The sequence below is a fragment of the Salmo trutta genome, chromosome 36, assembly GCF_901001165.1.
Source record: "Salmo trutta chromosome 36, fSalTru1.1, whole genome shotgun sequence".
Lineage (NCBI taxonomy): Eukaryota > Metazoa > Chordata > Actinopteri > Salmoniformes > Salmonidae > Salmo > Salmo trutta.
This window is the reverse complement of record NC_042992.1, coordinates 11088169-11106976: the sequence shown is the minus strand read 5'-3', so window position 1 is coordinate 11106976 and position 18808 is coordinate 11088169. Positions and strand designations below refer to the sequence as shown.

Genomic DNA, 18808 nt, shown 5'->3' with positions numbered 1-18808 from the left:
AAAAACGGGGAGGGGTTTGGTTGTGGGTTGGGGAACCCTCCACTGCCATTTAAATACGTCACTCATTGCTTCCATTCAGACCCTGCCACACCCACCAAAAGGAGAAAACATAACTCAAAGTCTGTTAAAGAACGTTGAAGAACGTTTTGGGGAAACATGTTGTTCAGTACAAACGGTCACGTAACATAGCAAACGTTTAATTGAACTGAACACCCTCGCAGATTGGTAAAAAAAAATTTAGGAATACATTTTATTTTCTCTCTTGTAACTTTAAATGTAACAGATTACCAATTGAACTAGCTAATTTCACATAAACTCTTGAATTTTAGAAATGTACCACTCCCCCACACGGCCGTTTCCTTCTCCCACCGAAGGAGTGTGCACTGCTGCTACAGTCATCCAGGGATACAGGTGATACAGGCACCCCCTGGTAGTGAGTAGTAGTAGTAATCAAAAACCAGACCCCATAGCATTTGAAAATTGTGGGAGACAACGCAGATGTCTAGAGAGACTAGATGGTGATTACCAATAAAAGCTACATCATCTTGGAAGTACTTCTGAGTTGCGTGTTGTCGTCTCTCGTGGTCAGGTACAGGGAAGTAGTCAATTAAGAGGCAGATGTCAGCAGCAGAGCGAACTCAAATCAAGTAATATAATAGCTATGATATTATTTTGACAGCATAATCAACTAGCTAGCTAACCAGCTAACTACTGTAGCTGATTTAGGCCTGCGTCATCTACGTTCGCTATGATCAGGTAAAACACCTAACTCGAAGTCCTCCTGACTTCAGAGTCTGGAAAGGCTATTTTGATGTTGTCGGCACGATGTGTCGATAATGAGGGGAATGTTATTTTTTCCTGATTGGTTCTCCTCTGTGTCTTTCTCACTCAAACCCACGTGGGCAACCACACACAGCCCCCGAGCACAGCCCCTTCAAATACAACTGTTGGATTTTCAAATCCAAACAACGTGAGTTCTCAATTCCCCAGGAAAGAAAAATACGTTTGAGAGAACCAATCAATGTTCAGCCAGAAAAAAAGCACAACTCTGTGCGAATACTGCATTAACAACGGCCTCCTGTCCAGACCAGTGTGTCATAGCTCTCCCTCCGTGTGAGTCATGTGAGTGGCATCAGCCAGGCTAGATAGGCCACTCCACTTTTCCCAACTGGACATCTTTGTGAAGAGTAGAAGCTCTTGCTTCCTGTGTGTGTGTGTGTGTGTGTGATAGGTGTGTGTGTGTGTGTGTGTGTGTGTGTGTGTGTGTGTGTGTGTGTGTGTGTGTGTGTGTGTGTGTGATAGGCAAAAGCACACACAGTCTGTTTGAGGGATGTAGATGTGGTTGTTTTGCTCAGTGTAGTGAAGTCGTTACCAGACCATGGAACATTGATACCATCAGGTGGCTCTCTTCTAGGTAAGACACCATACACATTACTGGTTATTCTCCAGAGTGACTTGAGGCCGATATCTTCATTGGTACAGTACATACCATTCTGAGAGCAAATTGGATAGCCTATGTACAGTGTTTAATACTAAGCCCCAGACACAGTAAGCATACACTACCAATACTCCCTGTAACCAAATATGATGTGTGTTTCACATGGATGTGGAATCTAGAAAAATCAACCCAGATATACAATAAAGTATTTATTGATTTGGTATCAATACAATCAAGTACTGTAGATTTTGTATAAGCAGACAAAACATTTTCAATCAAAAAGAGTGCATTTTATACCCATATTCTATTGCATAGAGGGCACACAATAGCCATGTATAAGACAAACAATCCTATAGGTTGATACATTGTACATTATACAAAAAAAACATTTTTTTTTAAATCCACAAAAATAATCCTTCATGAACAATGCTAGAATGCTAACTAGGTGTTCTAAATGATCTCGTTCAATGCTGTTAAATACCATTTATACCATCTAGGCTTCGGTGGGCGGTTTTGGCGTTACTGTTAAATTATCCCAAATGTATAAATACATCTTCATTAAGGTCATGTGCAAATTAAAATGCCCATTTGTATCTATCTCCAAACTATAACAAACAAATATCCCTTAAAACCAAAGCAAGGCGTATTTATATATATATATATGTATATCGTTTTTTTAATCATTGAGTAGAAAACAAGTCTAATCAGTTTATGATCAAGGCAGTACATTTGGGGAAAATGATTTGCACACACTGCAAGCTCTGAAACCAAGTGACATTGTCTATGACAAGGAATAGACAAAAGGAGAGTAACAGTCTATCCGACCACGCCACTCAAAAATGGCTTTCCAAATGTCTGATATACAGTACATAACAAGAACAAGTCTTGAATTGTCTAGTAGACTTACACAACAATAATGATACACAAACTTTGCTTAAGGTATGTTCAGGTTCTGATGAGAGGATTAGGGGCACAAAGACTAGTGAGAATGCATTGGATAAACTTAAAATACTGAACGTGAGACATGAGGCTCTAGTCAGTCAAAACCGATGACCGTTTCTCCAGGACATTTCAAAAACATATTTCTTTAGACACAGCTATACAGCAATTGTATTAATATGCAGACAACAGAGCAATATCCCTACATTCATTATTCTTCTTATTTACCGCAGGAACCTGGATAACCATTTTGATTGAATGTTGGCCTCGGGTTCTCAATCTGGATACAAGTTCTACTTTTGAGTAGTGTTACAGAAAGAGAACTCAAAATCTAGGAAAATAAATGGGTGCTACCTACCCTTCTGCTATATCCACCATGAATAGCATCAGGGCAGTCGAAATGGTGTATTCTCACCATTGATGACCAATAGTAAATATATCTAATGATGGAAACACTATATGATGCCCCTTCGTTGAATTTACAGCAAGGAAGTGTGATATACTGTATCATATAACCTTGAGCCCAAGGTCACTGGAAAATGAAGGTCTTCACGATAGATTGTCCCGTTCATTCCTTCCCAGATTCTCCCATGTCAACCTTCATGTTTTTATTCCAACATTACTGTCGTCTTACTTTGAATACATTTCCCATGTGTCTATTTGACGTTTCTCCTCTTTGCATGATGTGTAGCCCACTACTACTACCAAACCAAATTTTTCTCTTTGCGACATTGCCCAAGCTATAGGACCATACATGTACATTTAGTTCACCTTCATGATGACACACATGTCCTATTTGAACCACATCAGATCTTCAATTCAAAACTGTGGTGGAATATTAACTAGAAGTGCATGACTCAGAAAGCATGTTCCATGGTCTTTGCAGTTCATCTTTCACCCAGGTGAAGTGTTAACGGCTGGGAGTTAAAAAATAGATACAGACAGAAACACTGTACTGCACTAGGAGAACTCTCACAGCAAACACCCTTCTCACCTTTGTCCCACCGTTTCTCCCAGAAATAACAGAGCCATGTTAACTGTTATGCAATAACAATTTCACAACCACAGGGCCTCTCTCTCGCTCCCTCCCTCTCTGTCGGTCTCTCTCGCTCTCTCTCTATATATATATATATATATATATATACTTATTATGGAGATTCATGCATGGTCATTTCCGAAAGTTAACCTTCTTTCTTATTCTGTCAGAAGACTTCTGCTAGGAATATACTGCGGCAACATCAGATGTTCCATTTAACCAAGCAATGGACAAACCATTTTAGTTGTGGATGTATCTTTAGGTGGAAAATGAATGTATAGCCTTTATGTTATGCTGAGGCTTATGGAGGATTATACATTGTTACTGTACGTTTATCATCACAATGAGATAATAACTATAGCACCAAATACTGGGAGTGTTGTGTAAGATCATTTGAATTGCACCCAATGCACCCATTGGGTTTCATCTGAACCTTGAAAGGGTTATTCTGTAGAAACAGGTTGGATGGCCTTTAGCCAGTTGTTAATGTGATTTGTAGTTGTGATGTGCTGTGTAGTTTGTAGACAGAATGAGGCTTCTAATGTGAGCTATCCCTCAGAGCGTTCACTCTAAATGTTAATGTGAAAGGTACTAGGGCATTGATTGCTCGGCCGCAGCCATGGCGTTAGCGGACACAAGAAGCAGTGATGTCATCAATATGTGTGTGCCATAGAGCACGAAATGAGGGTGACATGGGAGCTGCAATGCAGGTGGTAAATGGGACATGGGAGCTGCAATGCAGGTGGTAAATGGGACATGGGAGCTGTAATGCAGGTGGTAAATGGGACATGGGAGCTGCAATGCAGGTGGTAAATGGGACATGGGAGCTGCAATGCAGGTGGTAAATGGGACATGGGAGCTGCAATGCAGGTGGTAAATGGGACATGGGAGCTGCAATGCAGGTGGTAAATGGGACATGGGAGCTGCAATGCAGGTGGTAAATGGGACATGGGAGCTGTAATGCAGGTGGTAAATGGGACATGGGAGCTGTAATGCAGGTGGTAAATGAGAATACCCACAGAATGGATCCATGCAGGGAAACAGGGCACTGATCGTAATGCATTTGGCCCACAATTTCTGTCTATTAGCTGACGCATAATGTATTTATTAATATAATGATTAACTTACACATTTATTCATAGATGTATTTATTTGTCTATTTAATGTGTTCTATATACAGTATTTATAATTCTTTAGGTTACTGGTTTGGATATTGATGCTTTTTCAAAGAAGAGGAAAAAGGGGGACAGCATGGTTACTTTTGGATTTTTAATACTGCTATCTCTATGTGTTCCCTGCTTTGTGTGGATCTTACACAAGTTGGATAGAGCAATGACTTCTTATTGATCAAGAAATAGCCATGATCCAAAACCGTCAGCTTCTAGTATGACCAGCAATGCTTTCAGCACCGGCCTCTCATAGAACCAGAAAATTAGCACCCGACAGACAACTGGAAGTTGACTGTCAAAACATCAGAGCATACTGATAAACAATGATCCATCGATCCCTATAACAGGTATTAAAAAAAAAAAAAAAAAGTATTGGATTTTATTTCACGTAAGGGATTGTTTATTGAATATACTCTTCATACTGTATGTGTAATGGTACATCTTTATGTGAAATATTGATTTAAATAGGAAGGAAGCGCACACGGAAGGAAATGGGAGGTTTTTGTGCAGGAAGTGACTGCAGCCAGGGGAACCAATCAGAGCCCCAGGGTCCGAAGATTTCATCCTACTGATGTCAGAGCATTTGGGTAGGATGTGCAGTCACATGGGTAGATCTAATGCTACGTTCACAACCAGGTGGGAAGGTGGTATTTACCACATACGACTGGGAAAAATCCACTTGAACGCTCCTCTAACTGGTAATTACTAATGGGAAACTCGTCTATCATTGCTGAGCTCCGACTTCTCCCACATGCTGACCTCCAATGTCACCTACTAAGGAAATGATAACAGCATTTATGGCAGTTAAATGCAACAGCAAAACATTATTTATAAAAAGCAAGCTATTAATATGGTTTTAAAACACTATAATATTTTACAAGCACGATAGCTGTTAGCCAATCGGCGTTTCTCAATGAGCTCAAAGCACGTGATTGCATCCAACTGGTATTTACCACCTTCCCAATTAGTTATAACGCAGCATAATAACTGTTACTTAGACAAAGTAAGGCACTTAATGGTCTGAATCCAATAAACAACAACAATACAGACAACGATGACAAAATAATAATAATAATAACAATTATGACAATAATAATAATTATAATAATATAAGCTAAAAAAACAAACACATAAAAATACAAAAACTGACATTTTAAAGAAAGAGATAAAAACAGAGCACAGCATGAAGTATCCTTCTCCTGCTTTTTAATTCTCCATCTTCCGTTCGCAACGTCTTTTCCTGTCGTTGTTGATGTTGTTGATGATAACATTATACAGGTGGTGTTATTCTGTTATGGCTGCCGGTGTTATGATATAGGGACATCAGAAGGCACCCTAGGTGATAGTTGACTAGCAGGCCGTTATGTGGGACAGAGCAGGAACCCTGAGAAGGACGAGTGGATGTATTCGGTGGAGTAGAGCCCATTAGCCTGATCCGAGGGCATCTGCATCCACACCTGGTCGTTCTCCTTCAGCTCAAGGACGGCGCTACCGGACGCCTGGTCCATGTAGCCCTTCTTGTACTCGTCATAGGTGTATGTGGCTGGAACATAGTTCTTGTACAGTGCCACCCACAGACTGAGTCCCTTTACGTGCACGTGGTAGGCAAAGTAGTAGACGCCAGGCATGGGGCTGGTGAATATACCGGTGGCAGGGTTGTAGGCATTCTGCCCGTTGTACAGGGTCCTGTCGAACTTGATGGGCATCCCAGAGGGAGGGAAGGCTGTAGTGAGGATGGCGGTAAACGCGGGTGCCAGGGTGGCGGAGAGATCTGCACGGCCAAACAGTGGTTTTCCGTTCCTCCCGTCTGGTACCTCGTCCCCACCCAGCCCTGAATCCGTTAGCCCAGCCACCCCGGTTTGTCCGTTTCCTGCAGGGCCAGGGGGCCCGGGTGGCCCAGGAGGGCCGGGGTTGCCGTTGAGTCCAGAGTTACCTGGCTTTCCTGGGGGACCTTGGGGACCTGGAACTCCTTTTTCTCCGAGCTTGCCCAGACCTGGAAGACCCGGCAGCCCAGGTTCGCCCTTCAGACCTGGGATACCCTGTGGTCCCATTGGCCCTGAAGGCCCCTGCAGACCGGGGATTCCAGACTGGCCTCTTGGTCCTGGAGACCCAACGAACCCAAGCTCCCCTTTTGGTCCAGGATTGCCTAAAAGACCTGGGTTTCCTGGCAGGCCTATGTGCCCCGCCTCGCCTTTGGGCCCAGGTTTTCCGATAGCCCCGTTAGGGCCCGGGAGCCCTTTGTCTCCAGGAATGCCTGGTTTTCCAGACATACCACCGGGACCCTGGTCCCCTCTGATCCCTGGCAGACCTGGATGCCCCTGCGGACCCAACTCTCCCTTCAGGCCGGGCATGCCGTGTTTTCCTGAAAGCCCCATGGGGCCCTGTATTCCTGGTGGTCCTGGCTTTCCATCTGGGCCCATGTCTCCTGGCTGTCCCTCCATCCCATGCTCTCCCTTAGCTCCAGGGACACCTGGTCCCCCGAAAAGGCCCTTGTCTCCCTTTATTCCTGGTAGACCAGGTTTGCCGTAGCCAGGACCTCCAGGAAACCCTGGAGAACCTCTCTGTCCTGGCTCACCTTTAGGCCCAAGTGGACCGGGTCCTCCAGGCAATCCATCATTACCAGGCTTGCCCAATCCGATGGGTCCAGGCTGGCCTTGCAGCCCTGGACCGCCAGCCTCCCCTGGCTCTCCTATTCCTCCTGGGAGCCCCTGGTCCCCTTTAGGCCCAGAAGGACCAGGAAGCCCGTCAAGTCCTGGTTTTCCCATGCCCTGATTACCAGCTGGCCCTGGGGGGCCCCTGAGCCCATTGGGGCCCCTGGTTCCTGGCAATCCAGGATTCCCATTGCCATTCTCTCCCTTGAGTCCACGCTCCCCAGGATTTCCAGGCCCACCTTTCTGTCCTGGTTCTCCACGAGACCCAGGTTGGCCCCTCCCACCGGGAAGGCCAGGTTTGCCATTAAGAGACAGGCCAGCTGGCCCGGGGAGACCTGGTTGACCTGGAAGTCCTCTGGGACCTGGTTCACCCCGGAGTCCAACCTCTCCATTATTCCCAGGCATCCCCTTAATTCCCCCCTTTCCTGGGAGACCCGGAAGTCCTGGCTTCCCAATGCCCGGAAAGCCTGGAGGCCCCTGAAGGCCAGGCTGGCCATTGAGACCTGGTTTCCCCAGTCCTGGTTTTCCCGGAAGTCCCGAGGGCCCAGTTGGGCCTCTAGGTCCAGGTTTTCCTTGGGGCCCTGGCTCGCCCTTTACGTCCATCATGGGTGGCATGTCTGTAGGAGAAAATGGAAGATCATGTGATTACCTGTTCATCCCCTTTCATTATCTTACAAAATGTATCTTAAATTTAGAAAAATGAAACATTTCCTTGGTTGCGTCCCAAATTACATCTCAAATGCGTCCCAGATTCCCTATATAGTGCAAGGGGATTGAAAGAGGCATTCCGTTCAAGTCAGAGTAAACTGAATTGAAAAACCTACAGTGAATACTGTATAGATATGGATATGCTACAGTGAATACTGTATAGATATGGTTCTACATTAGTGCCAGTGTGCATCTGCATTGCCAAATTCATGTCATTGTCTTATTAGTTTTGTTTGTCAAGACAATGATGCAGGGAATTCAGGAACAGTACCCAGGTTAGGTTTTCCTTTAGGGTGTCGAATGTTGGACTAGCTGATCTAGTAGGAAGTTGGCTAAAGAAGAAAAAAAAACTGCAAGCGAGACTGAACAGTTTTTTATTCTGACAAGCTTTGAGTTACAGTATCTTAGATCAACACTTGGTTTGGTGTGAGGGTTAAGGAAACACCATTAAGTAGCCACCGGGAGTTTAGAACTGGGCACATGGATTTGACAACAGCAATCATCCCATGCGTCTGTCCTGTCATTGTTGATGATACATTTGTATTTTGACATACACTTATTAGAATAAAAAACATTAGCTGGCGCATACCCAGAACAATTATTTTGTGTGGAGGTGTTGAATAACGGCAAATAAACTATAAACTATATAAAATAAAGAGAGTCGCACACTCCATATATAAACTCCCACCATGAAGACGGCACAGTAATGCCGAAATGTTGGTGATTTACCCAATAATTACTGGGAGTTTATATATGGAGTGTGCAACTCTCTTTATTTTTTATAGTTTATGACATAGACTTATTAAACATCATCAAAAAAAGTAGATAGGAATTTCTGTTGAATTGCTGGCAATTTTTTACTTAAATTAACTCAAATAAAGGCAATAACTATTGAGCAATACTGAAGTGTCTTCATTTTCCACTTATTGCAATTGTGCAAGAGGTAATACCAATGCAATTTAGTCTCATGGCCAATAGGTGGTGGTAGCCGCTTGCCATTTACACATTGCTCCACAAGCCATAGAAAGACAACAAGAAGTATGAATCCATATTAGAATAGATGTGTGTCCAGAATGGCTGATGTAGGCTACCACTTGTTGATCCCATCCATCGATGAACTCTAAAAGCAGGGTATAGGTCTCCTTTATGCTGGCATAGGATCCATCTCATGTCAAAACTTCAGGTAAAGTATCTTCATAGACATAGGAATGGACAAAGGTAGCCAACATCATAGGTTCATGGACATAGGAATCATAGGAGATGACTGTCAACTACAGGAAAAGGAGGAGCGAGCACGCCCCCATTCTCATCGACAGGGCTGTAGTGGAGCAGGTTGAGAGCTTCAAGTTCCTTGCTGTCCACATCACCAACAAACTAGAATGGTCCAAACACACCAAGACAGTCGTGAAGAGGGCACAACAAAACCTATTCCCCTCCAGGAAACTAAAAATATTTGGCAACATCGAGAGCATCCTGACTGGTTGCATCACTGCCTGGAATGGCAACTGCTCGGCCTCCGACCGCAAGGCACTACAGAGGGTAGTGCGCACGGCCCAGTACATCACTGGGGCTAAGCTGCCTGCCATCCAGGACCTCTACACCAGGTGGTGTCAGAGGAAGGCCCTAAAAATTGTCAAAGACCCCAGCCACCCCAGTCATTGACTGTTCTCTTTACTACCGCATGGCAAGCGGTACTGGAGCACCAAGTCTAGGACCAAAGGGCTTCTCAACAGCTTTTACCCCCAAGCCATAAGACTCCTGAACAGGTAATCAAATGGACTATTTGCATTATACCCCCCAACCCCTCTTTTACGCTGCTGCTACTCTCTGTTTATCATATATGCATAGTCACTTTAACTATACATTCATGAACGCACTACCTCAATTAGCCCCACCAACCAGTGCTCCCGCACATTGGCTAACCAGGCTATCTGCATTGTGTCCCGCCACCCGCCACCCACCACCCGCCAACCCCTCTTTTACGCTACTGCGACTCTCTGTTTATCATATTTGCATAGTCACTTTAACCATACCTACATGTACATACTACCTCAATTTGCCTGACTAACCGGTGCCTGTATATAGCCTAGCTACTGTTATAGCCTCGCTACTGTATATAGCCTCGCTACTGTTATTTCTCACTGTCTTTTTACTGTTGTTTTTATTTATTTACTTAATTATTGTTCACCTAATACCTATTTTTTACTTTAAAAACTGCACTGTTGGTTGGTCTGTAAGTAAGCATTTCACTGTTGTATTTGGCGCACGTGACAAATACACTTTGATTTGATTTGACATCCTCCTACGGAATTTTCTTAGATTTTGAATGCTGGAATATACTTTTTTCAATCGTTGTTTCATGGTGAGTTATTGAAAATGTGCCTGTCATGAAAGGAACTTGTTTTGAGGCAGCTAGTGGCCCTTGTCCCCCATAGAATGTACTGATCTAGAATATGTTGAGTGACTCTCGGCACAAAAGGCACTCGACAAAGAATATGGTAAATGCAGTAGCTAGGGTCATTTCTGTCCCCCCCAGTTTTATCATTGGAATGTGATACAAAACGAGGCAACTGTGTGCTTTAGGACCATGCGGACGCCTCCGAGTGGTCGGGCAGGCTGTTTGAAGTGTTTATCCGACCCCCAAAAAAGTAATAATTTTGGGGGGTTAAATTGTCCCCCCCACATCTGAAACCAAAGTTGCGCCTCTGTGTTTGGTTATGGGAAGCTGACAGAGAAACCGCTGGTCGTTAAGCTACTGTTTATTTAGCTCCACTGTGGGGGAAAACATTGTGACACGCACATGCCTACAAGCACTCTTGCTAACACATTACGTCACAACAGAGAGAGAGAGAGAGAGAGAGAGAGAGAGATAGTAAAATAAAGTCATTTGAATTGAATTGAGAGGGAGGCAGGGCTGGAGGCATAGGCGGAGAAATTCATTCACAAACATCAATTGAATCCGATGCTCTCTCTTTATCTCTCTCTCTCTCTCTCTCACTTTCTTTTGCCTCTTCTCCCTCTCACTCACTAACTTAATGTAGCAGGCGTAAAAGAAACTGAACACAAATAAACGCAACGTGCAACAATTTCAAAGATTTTACTGAGTTAGTTCAAATAAGAAAATCAGTCAATTGAAATAAATTCATTAGGCCCTAATCTATGGATTTCACATGACTGGGAATACAGATATGCATTTGTTGGTCACAGATACCTTAAAAAAAAGTAGGGGCGTGGATCAGAAAACCAGTCAGTATCTGGTGTGACCACCATTTGCCTAATGCAGTGTAACACATCTCCTTCACATAGAGTTGATCAGGCTGTTGATTGTGGCCTGTGGAATGTTGTCCCATTCCTATTCAATGGCTGTGCGAAGTTGCTGGATATTGGCCGGAATTGCAACACGCTGTCGTACACGTCGGTCCAAAGCATCACAAGCTTGCTCAAATGGGGATATGTCTGGTGTGTATGCAGGCCACGGAAGAAGTGGGAAGTTTTCAGCTTCCAGGAATGGTGTACAGATCCTTGCAACATGGGGCCGTGCATTATCATGCTGCAACATGAGGTGATGGCGGTGGATGAATGGCATGACAATGGGCCTCAGGATCTCGTCATGGTATCTCTGTGGATTCAAATTGCCATCGATAAAATGCAATTGTGTTTGTTGTCCGTAGCTTATGCCTACCCATACCTTAACCCCACCGCCACCATGGGGCAATCTGTTCACAATGTTCACATCAGCATTCCGCTCGTCCACACAATGCCATACAGTACATGCTGTCTGCCATCTGCCCAGTACAGTTGAAACTGGGATTCATTCGTGAAGAGCACACTTCTCCAGCGTGCCAGTGGCCATCAATGGTGAGCATTTGCCCACTGAAGTCGGTTACGAGGCCGAACTGCAGTCAGGTCAAGACCCTGGTGAGGATGACGAGCACGCAGATGAGCTTCCTTGAGGCGGTTTCTGACAGTTTGTGCAGAGATTATTCGGTTGTGCAAACCCACAGTTTCATCAGCTGTCCAGGTGGCTGGTCTAAGATGATCCCACAGGTGAAGAAGCCGGATGTGGAGGCCCTGGGCTGGCGTGGTTACACATGGTCTGCGGTTGTGAGGCCGGTTGGACATACTGCCATATTCCCTAAAATTACGTTGAAGGCAGCTTATGGTAAAGAAATGAACATTACATTCTCTGGCAACAGCTCTGGTGGAAATTCCTGCAGTCAGCATGCTAATTGCACACTCCCTCAAAACAAGACATCTGTGGCATTGTGTTGTTTGACAAAACGGCACATTTAGAGTGGCCTTTTACTCTCCCCAGCACAAAGTGTACCTGCGTAATGAACATGCTATTTAATCAGCTTCTTAATGTGCCACACCTGTCAGGTGGATGGATTATCTTGGCAAAGGACAAATGCTCACTAACAGGGATGTAAACAAATTTGTGCACAACATTTTTGAGAAATAAGGTTTTAATGCGTATGGAACATTTCTGGGATCTTTTATTTCAGCTCATGAAACATGATACCAACACTTTACATGTTGCTTATATATTCTTGTTAAGTACAGATCCCCTACATACTGGTCTTGACGAGAAGATAAAAAAACTGTTCAGGGAGGTTCTCTTCTGCGCTGTTCAACCTGTCCAGTAAATGTGGAGGAGGAGTTAAGATGGAGTGGCGTCTTGTTAAAGCTGCAATATGTAACGTTTTGTGCTACCCGATCAAATTCACATAGTATTGTGAGTTATAGATCTGTCATCATCGTTAGAAGGAAGTCTATTAAGTGGTCGATCTGTTCTATGTGCGCTGTTTCTATACTTCCTGTTCTTAAGGTTTGTTTTTTAATCTTTTTGCTTTTGGTTTAGTACACCAACTTCAAACAGTTGAAAATTAAATATTTTGGGTTTTTGAAAATAGATTTTATCGCGGTTTAGATGGTACAATGACTCGATACACCAGCGGTCACCAACCAAGATCACTTTCTGAGTCAAAATACAAGCCGAGATCTACTGCTCAGACTTTTTTTTAAATATGAAATGTAAGCATATACAACATTAACCAATTAAAACAATTATGTAGCAATGAGGTTTGTGCAGTAAGCTATAGGCCCAATACATTATCACTGCATATTGGCTATAGTTGAATTGCAAATGTTGTTCTTCTCAGACCATTTTGAAATTATATAAAAACAAATGTAGGAATATGATCACAAAGGTAATAGATAATTTGTTGTTTTACTTGTGAGGCACAGCTGAGTGATAATTTGCTTCTTTTTTTTACTGGACTGATGGCCTGCATCTGATGGTCAGTCTGAGAGGAGCGAGGGAGCAGCGTTGACACATGAAATGGTTCAAAATGGGAACACTTTGCCTTCCCGGCGCTAGGGCTGCCTACCGCCAAAAACGCGAAACCATTTTTTTTTAACATGAACGCAAGGCTTTATCGTTAGGTTTTTTTATAGACTTGTTTGGAGATCGACTAGGATTGTCGATCGACCAGTTAGTGACCACTGCTCTACACTATACATTGCTTGTTTTCTCACATCAACTGAAATTAAGAGAACTATTCTAATTTTTGCAAACAGGAAATGGCAGAGCAATTTCTGCATATTGCACCTTTAACGTCCAAAAGTGGAAGTCCCGTCACAGGCTTTCTTTCCACTTCCCTTGAAAACCAGAACATCCAGTTGTTGGGGACTAAAATACAAACACAGTGCCTGACTGTCTAAAGTAAAAAACAGTGGTAACGGCAACCAGATGGTGGGAGAAACAAGGCCTACCAGAGTCTAACACACACACACACACACACACACACACACACACACACACACACACACACACACACACACACACACACACACACACACACACACACACTGTGCAGGGCCTAGCGGAACCCAGCGGAGCTCAGAAAACAGTGGGCAATCAGAGCCTCATCAGACCTAGTGATCCCCGGCCAAGTCCTACTAGACCCAGAGAAGGCAAAGAGGCATAGTCTCCGCACAGTCTTTTTACTGCCCACCAAGGACAAATAAGGCACAGACTTTACAACACAAATATATGTGTCTGTCCTGTCTCGATCTGGGATGGCCTCCATATCAAATATACAACCTGGATGTCGGTGAGGGAGAAATGGATATACTCTTTTCTTCTCTGTGTGGGTGGTTTTTGTGAACGTTTCTGATGATATTTTGTCCTACTAGTAGTTTTTCCTTATGAACCCATGTTTGGATATTTGTCCTGATTATATAGATCATGAGGTTCCTTGATCCAAACAATAGTACTGGCTCTCTGTGAGAGGCAGTGAGATTCTACTGGCTGTCTGGGAGAGGCAGTGAGATGCTACTGGCTGTCTGGGAGAGGCATTGAGACTCTACTGCTAAGGGGAGAGGACAACTTCACCGCATCAAAGGGACGATGGACGGGGCCATGTACCGTTAAATCTTGGGTGAGAACCTCCTTCCCTCAGCCAGGGCATTGAAAATGGGTCGTGGATGGGTATTCCAGCATGACAATGACCCAAAACACACGGCCAAGGCAACAAAGGAGTGGCTCAAGAAGAAGCACATTAAGGTCCTGGAGTGGCCTAGCCAGTCTCCAGACCTTAATCCCATAGAAAATCTGAGGAGGGAGCTGAACGTTCGAGTTGCCAAACGTCAGCCTCGAAACCTTAATGACTTGGAGAAGATCTGCAAAGAGGAGTGGGACAAAATCCCTCCTGAGATGTGTGCAAACCTGGTGGCCAACTACAAGCAACGTCTGACCTCTGTGATTGCCAACAAGGGTTTTGCCACCAACTACTAAGTCATGTTTTGCAGAGGGGTCAAATACTTATTTCCCTCATTAAAATGCAAATCATTTTATAACATTTTTGACATATGTTTTTCTGGATTTTTTTGTTGTTATTCTGTCTCTCACTGTTCAAATAAACCTACCATTAAAATTATAGACTGATCATTTCTTTGTCAGTGGGCAAACGTACAAAATCAGCAGGGGATTAAATACTTTTTTCCCTCGCTGTACTATTCTGGTGAAGACTGTTATAACAAAGCAGGGTATGGTGCATTCGGAAAGTATTCAGACCCCTTCACTTTTTCCACATTTTTTTTACGTTACAGCCTTATTCTAAAATGGATTGAATAGCTTTTTCTCCCCACAACAATCTACACACAATACCCCATAATGACATCACAATACCCCATAATGACAAAGCAAAAACAGGTTTTTAGACATTTCTGCTAATGTATTAAATAAAAAAATAACTGAAATATGACATTCACATAAGTATTCAGACCCTTTACTCAGTACTTTGTTGAAGCACCTTTGGCAGCGATTACAGCCTTGAGTCTTCTTGGCTATGACCCTACAAGCTTGACACACCAGTATTTGGGGAGTTTCTCCCATTCTTCTCTGCAGATCCTATCAAGCTCTGTCAGGTTGGATGGGGAGCGTTGCTGCACAGCTATTTTCAGGTCTCTCCAGAGATGTTCAATTGGGTTCAAGTCCGGGGCCACTCAAGGACATTCAGAGACTTGTCCCAAAGCCACTCCTGTGTTGTCTTGACTGTGTGCTTAGGGTCATTGTCCTGTTGGAAGGTGAACCTTTGCCCCAGTCTGAGGTCCTGAGCGGGTTTTCATCAAGGATCTCTCTGTACTTTGTTCTGTTCATCTTTGCCTCGATCCTGACTGGTCTGCCAGTCCCTGCCGCTGAAAAACATCCCCACAGCATGATGCTGCCACCCCCATGGTTCACCGTAGGGATGGTATTGGCCAGGTGATGAGCGGTGCTTGGTTTCCTCCAGACATTTGGCATTCAGGCCAAGGAGTTCAATCTTGGTTTCATCAGACCAGAGAATCTTATTTCTCATGGTCTGAGAGTCCTTTAGGTGCATTTTGGCAAACTCCAAGTGGGCTGTCATGTACCTTTTACTGAGCAGTGGCTTCCGTCTGGCCACTCTACCATAAAGGCCTGATTGGTGGAATGCTGCAGAGATGGTGGTCCTTCTGGAAGGTTCTCCCATCTCCACATAGGAACTCTGGAGCTCTGTCAGAGTGACCAATGGTTTCTTGGTCACCTCCCTGACCAAGCCCTTCTCCCCCGATTGCTCAGTTAGCCCTGGCGGACGGCTCTAGGAAGAGTTTTGTTGGTTCCAAACTTCTTCCAAATAAGAATGATGGAGGCCACTGTGTTCTTGGGGACCTTCAATGCTGCAGACATATTTTGGTTCCCTTCCACAGATCTGTGCCTCGACACAATCCTGTCTCAGAGCTCCACGGACAAATCCTTTGATCTCGTGGCTTGGTTTTTGCTCTGACATGCACTGTCAACTGTAGGACCTCATATAGACAGGTGTGTGCCTTTCAAAATCATGTCCAATCAATTGAATTTACCACAGATGGACTCCAATCAAGTTGTAGAAACATCTCAAGGATGATCAATGGAAACAGGATGCACCTGAGCTCAATTTCGAGTCTCATAGCAAAGGCCTGAATACTTATGTAAACAAGTCTCCAAATATGTATAAAAACCTTTTTTTTCTTTGTCATTATGCGGTATTGTGTGTAGATTGATGAGGACATTTTTATATTTAATTCATTTCAGAAAAGGCTGTAACCTAACAAAATGTGGAAAAAGTTAAGGGGTCTGAATACTTTCCGAATGCACTGTTTTTGGGAGGCAATTGAGTTGAACAGAGTGGGAGAACTCTGTCTGACCTCACTATCTGTAAGACATTAGGGAAGAGCATCATTACCTTGCTTACATCCACAGTTTTATAATACACATGCTAACCATTGTAATCAAAGTGCTGAACTTTGAACTCTATCTGTCGACAATGAAAGATACAGGGAGCGTTGGCTTCTTTCTCTAATCTAATTTATCTCTCTGTTTTCCTAGAAGAGAGGTACATTTTCACTGTTGTGGAATGTAACATTCTCTCTGGCTCAATCATCATCAAAATATCCCTATTTCCAACAATCCACTTTCTCTCTCCATCCCGTCCTTTAGTACACTGAAAATAAAGAAATATTCTTAAATGGTTCTTCCTCAGCACTTAAGGTTCCTCTGAGAACTCTTGCCCGATAAATAACCTTTGAGTTAAATGTGGGGTTCTAAATGTGGCATCTAAGGTTCTTCAAAATTCTAAAAGGTTCTTGACATGTGTGGAAGCCACTATGTCCCTTTCATAGCACACAGCAAATTGGCCAGTATTAACTAGTGTTGAATTAACTCTTGTGTTTAATTGAAGAGTTAAATTAACACTGCAAACAGTTCAGTTAAATTAACACTCGGAGGTGTAAAAGAACCCCCAGTGTTGGTGTTAATAACCACAGTTGAACCAAAACCACGCCCATCATTAAGACATTTCCCAGCATGCTCTATTGGAGGTTGATATGTAGAATTGTTTGTTTCAATATCTATGTTTTTGCATGTACATTGATTGATGAATTGATCTTATGCTACTCAATATAACATATATCGTTCTAAACTATTCCAGTCGGTTACTTGGACTTATTGCACTTGTTACTGAAATGGTTGTTCTAGTTTAGATGTTTAAGTTAGTCTCATTTCTTAGTCTTCCCAACCCTGGCAATTATTCTTAATGCAGGTTGCGGGTGAATAATAATTCAAGTTGTTAGATATCCCCACTCTTGCTCGATTCCAATAGGAATTACACATCACTTTGCAAGGCAGCATAATGTGACTTGGAGGCCTGATGTGGCCTGTAACCCATGAGTTTCAGGCCACTGTATTAAGTAAAACTAGGCCCTCAGAAGAAATCCTTATAAAATATACATTATATTGTCTTAAATAATTTATTTTAATAACAACACTTAGGATCTCACTTGGTGAAGACCACAACACTAAACATGTATTAAAATGCAAGTGACAGAGTGGGATATCCCCACTCTGTCACTAGTAAACACAGTCATGGGTGGTACTGGTAAGTTTAAAATTCACTCAAAAAGGCACCGTGGGAAATATATAAATAAGGATTAAAACCCTACAGCGGGGCTATTTAATTCCGGTCCAGGAGTTCCGAAACATTTCTGGTTTTGGATTTTTGTATGGTTCTTCAGAGACCTTAAAATGGTTCAGCCTTGGCATCGCTCTTCAGAACCTCCTCTGAGTTGTTTTCCCATCCTCCTTCTCTTTGGCCTCCTCTCCCATCTCATCTCTTCTCTCTGCTATATTTCTGAACCAGAGCTTCCGTAAGCCACATCTAAGCATTCATATGCATTCAATCCTGGCTGTGGCTTCTGCAGGCAGAGGCTGCTATGCAGGCTTAAGCTAGTGGGTAATCAGTGAAAACCTTCCCTCCTGCTTCCCGCATACCTTTACCACACACACACACACACACACACACACACACACACACACACACACACACACACACACACACACACACACACACACACACACACACACACACACACACTCTCACTCACTCACCGAGGTACTGTCCCTTGCCCTCTCGGAAGGGAGGTCCCACAGGGCCCTTCATCATGGGCTGCATGTACTTCATCTGGGGCATGGGGGGGTAGCCTCCTCCAAGGACACGGCCCCCCAGCAGCAGCAGCACACAGACAGGAGCCAACAGCATGGTCATCAGACTCCCAGGCTCCAGGTTTAGCCGCTAGCAACTGGAATGGAGAGAATGAGAAGAGGAGAGGTTCAGATATTCATGATTATTTGGTCATTGGACTGTGTGAGAGAGAGGGGAGAGGAGAGGAGAGGAGAGAGGTGAAGAGATGCAGAGAGAGAGAGAGAGAGAGAGAGAGAGGAGAGGGGTGAAGAGAGAGGAGAGGAGAGGGGTGAAGAGATGCAGAGAGAGAGAGAGAGAGAGAGAGAGAGATAGGAGAGGGGTGAAGA

The 18808-nt window shown here is 43.8% G+C and overlaps 1 protein-coding gene across 1 annotated transcript; it reads right to left on the bottom strand.

Moving 5' to 3' along the window:
* Positions 1 to 1634: 1634 nt before the first annotated feature.
* Positions 1635 to 18575, bottom strand: LOC115175381 (collagen alpha-2(VIII) chain-like). Its single transcript, XM_029734615.1, has 2 exons — positions 18389 to 18575; positions 1635 to 7850 (listed from the first exon to the last, which is right to left on the bottom strand). The coding sequence occupies exons 1-2, from the start codon at positions 18543 to 18545 to the stop codon at positions 5944 to 5946; spliced, it is 2064 nt and encodes a 687-aa protein (XP_029590475.1). The 5' UTR covers positions 18546 to 18575; the 3' UTR covers positions 1635 to 5943.
* Positions 18576 to 18808: the final 233 nt, after the last annotated feature.

Bases quoted from the DNA above. Each gene is read 5' to 3' on its own strand.
- LOC115175381 (XM_029734615.1), bottom strand. From the start codon at position 18,545: ATGACCATGCTGTTGGCTCCTGTCTGTGTGCTGCTGCTGCTGGGGGGC. The intron at 7,851-18,388 runs GTGAGTGAGTGA...TTTCTCCTACAG, and splicing joins GGGCAAGGGACAGTACCTCG to ACATGCCACCCATGATGGAC.